The sequence below is a fragment of the Rhincodon typus genome, unplaced genomic scaffold (genome assembly GCF_021869965.1).
Source record: "Rhincodon typus isolate 14 unplaced genomic scaffold, sRhiTyp1.1 hic_rhity00002415, whole genome shotgun sequence".
Classification (NCBI taxonomy): domain Eukaryota; kingdom Metazoa; phylum Chordata; class Chondrichthyes; order Orectolobiformes; family Rhincodontidae; genus Rhincodon; species Rhincodon typus.
This window is the reverse complement of record NW_025968053.1, coordinates 12,861-16,261: the sequence shown is the minus strand read 5'-3', so window position 1 is coordinate 16,261 and position 3,401 is coordinate 12,861. Positions and strand designations below refer to the sequence as shown.

The following is a 3,401-nucleotide window of genomic DNA, read 5'->3' as shown; positions in this document are numbered from 1 at the left end:
CCCAAAACGTCAGCCTTCCTGCTCCTCTGATGCTGCTTGGCCTGCTGGGTTCATCCAGCTCTACACCTTGTTATCTCTGATGATCCAACTGGTCCATTTCTCTGGTATAAATGTCAATGATTTCAATAAAGCAGATCACATCAAAGTGACACTGTGGAAGAGACTATTCTTGAATGGTGCTAGCAAAGGTGGTCAAGTCCGAAAAGAATCCGGGCACTGGTAACACTGAATTCATGGTGTCTTTATAGAATAAAAGCATAAAGTTTATTGGATTCCATTCTCTGGAAATGTTATCAAAATAATAAAAGCCTTGACAATTACTTCGTTCAGAGCAAACTTACACAGGCAATGGCCTGTTCCACTGTCAGTCAGGCAACTACTTGCAGGTTTACTCTCTGCACAGACTGGGAGTCTCCAGCCTCTTTCATTCGGATATTGGGGCTGGAGTAACTTACAATATATTCTGGGTACTCGAACATGTAGGTCATGCTGCACCTGTTCTCTTCGTACACAAACAACACGTCCCATACTCCGAGCCCCACTAAAGCCAGTGCAAAGCCCTGAAATACTGCGGGTAACCATATCAACCTCTCAGCCGCCATCGCCGCCCTCCCGACACCACCGGGGCGACCTAACCTGCTAACACGCCGGACAGCGGGGCCTCGCCTGATTGGTGGAGGATGCCGTCAATCAGGTGTGCGGTGCCGAATCAGTGGACGGGGACGGCTATCACGTTAGGTTGACCCCGCAGAGCGGCGTGGAGACGTCATGACGCCAGAGAGGGCACGACCTGCCCCTTTGGTCTGAAAACAACCAAATGCTGAAGGAAGAGACAAGGTGCAGAGCTGGATGAACAGATTCTCCAGCTTCTGCAGTTCCTACTATCTTTGATACAAATGCTGAAGGTCACAGTGGGTGAGGCAGCATGCATGGAGGGAGAGAGCAAGCTAATGTTTCAGGTCTGGATGACTTCATCAGAGCTGAAGTGGTGTGGAGGAGACAGCATTTATGCATTAGTTTGGGGAGAGGGGGGTAGTATGTTCATAGTGGGGGTAGGATGTTGGTGGAGAAGAAATGTTGATAGTTCAGGCTAAGTGATGGGAATATGAGAATGGCAGAACAATGGTGTGTCTAAGTGCCAGACTTGAAAGGATAGTATCTGGGATGGGGGGAGGGAGGGACATGATAACAAGCTAAAGGAAAGTGAAGAAATGGTTAACAATTTAAAGGTGTTGAACTCAGTATAAGTTCAGAAGGCTGTAAAGTGCCTAGTTGGAAGATGAGATGTTATTCCTCCAGTTTGGGCTGTGATTCACTGGAACACTGCAGCACGCCAAGGACAGACAGAGGGCATGCGAGCAGGACACTGTGTAAAAATGACCAGCTACAGGAAGGCCGGGATCCTGCTTGCACACAGAGCGGAGGTGTTCCACAAAGTGGTCACCCAGTCTGCGTTTGGTTTCTCCAATGTAGTGTAGGCCACATTGGGTGCAGCAAATACAACACAAGATTGGAGGAGGTACAGGTGAAATGCCACTTCACCTGGAAAGACTGTTTAGGCCCACTATGGTTGAAAGGGCACTCAACCACATCTGACCCATCATCTGTGGTTTCACCTTTGCCCCTTCCCATCACTCACAACAGGGTGATTGGATTCCCTTTATCCTTAGTTTTCATCCCACCAGCCTCTGCATTCATAGGATTATTCTCTGCCATTTCAGACAACTCCAGCAGAACACCACCACAAAACGCATCTTTCCCTCATGCCCGCTGTCTGCATTTCACAGGGATCGTTCCCTTTGGGACACCCTAGTGCATTCCACAACCACCAACCCCCTCTCTACTGCACCTTCCCACGTAACTGCAGAAGGTGCAACACCTGCTTCTTCATCACTTCCCTGCTAACCATCCAACGGCCTAAACAGTCTTTCCAGGTGAAGCGGCATTTCACCTGTACCTCCTCCAATCTTGTGTACTGTATTCGCTGCACCCAATATGACCTACTCTACGTTGAAGAAACCAAATGCAGACTGGGTGACCGCTTTGTGGAACATCTCCGCTCTGTGCACAAGCAGGATCCCAGCCTTCCCGTAGCCGGTCATTTTAACACAGTGTCCTGCTCGCGTGCCCTCTGTCTGTCCTCGGCGTGCTGCAGTGTTCCAAAGAATCACAGCGCAAACTGGATGAACAACATCTCATCTTCAGACTAGGCACTTTACAGCCTTCTGGACTTCGAGTTCAACACCTTTAAACTGTGAATCATTTCTTCACTTTAGCTTCTCATCATGTCCCTCCTTCCCCCCCCCATCCCAGTTACTATCCTTTCAAGTCTGGCAGTTAGACACACCATTGTTCTGCTATTCTCACATTCTCATCACTTAACCTGAACTGTCAACATTTCTTCTCCACCAGCATCCTCCACCCACTCCCCTCTCCCCAAACTAATGCATAAATGCTGTCCCCTCCACATTTCACCTCTGATGAAGAATCATCTAGACTTGAAATGTTAGCTTGCTCTCTCTCCATGGATGCTGTCTGACCCGCTGTGATCTCCAGCATTTGTTGTTTTCGGTATAGATTCCAGCATCTACAGTAATTTGTTCCTTTCCTTTGGTCTGCCATTTTGGTAAGGTCACCCCTGGTTAAAGGGTTAATGACAGGGGATTTCCTACAAGTGTCATACTACCTCAAATTTAACAAATCAGATAGATTGAACTGGTGTTATCAATATAAAGCTATGTTTAAAGATTTGAGAGTATGCCTTAATTGACTAATGTTGTTCATGTGGAGCTTCACTGTATAAAATAACTTGCCATGCAGTGTATGACACTGGACGTCCTAAAGGCTCAACAGTCAATGATGTACTTTTGTAATATTGTAATGTAAGAAATGTGACAGCTAGTGTCCACAACAAGTTCCCAAAATCTGCAGTAGTTTGAGGATGAGCAGATAAGTTTATGTGTGACATTGATGGATTAAAACATTGTCCAGAACACAGGAAATAACTCCCCTGCTCTATGGTGCCATGGATGAGTTTGCGACCACCTGAGAGGGCAAACAGCTTATCAGTTTAACATCTGGAAATGCTACACCAGGACGAACAACTCGTATAAGGGGCAGAGATAACACAGTGTGGAGCTGGAGGAACACAGCAGGCCAGGCAGCATCAGAGGAGCAGGAGAGTTGATGTTTCAGGTCTGGACCCCTCATATAACGGGCATTTTGGCTGAGGTAGATGAGTGTGTAGGCAAAGGTCAGAGGGATCTTACTGTGTGTCCCCACAGGTCACTTAATATAGTGGGCTGGATAGATAAAGTGGTTAAGAAGACATATGGGACACTGACCTTTATTAACTGATGCAGAGAGTTTTAAGAGCAGGGAGGTTATGCTAAAACAATATG

The 3,401-nt window shown here is 47.0% G+C and overlaps 1 protein-coding gene across 1 annotated transcript in view; it reads right to left on the bottom strand.

Annotated features, from left to right (window-relative positions):
- LOC125481508 (GPI inositol-deacylase-like) overlaps positions 1-631 on the bottom strand; it is a gene marked incomplete at its 3' end in the record, with an annotated part of 6,969 nt that extends 6,338 nt beyond the window's left edge. Inside the window, exon 1 of the mRNA XM_048593159.1 lies at positions 456-631. Coding sequence (XP_048449116.1) covers positions 456-602 — 147 coding nt within the window. The remainder of the gene's footprint in view (positions 1-455) is intronic.
- Positions 632-3,401: the final 2,770 nt, after the last annotated feature.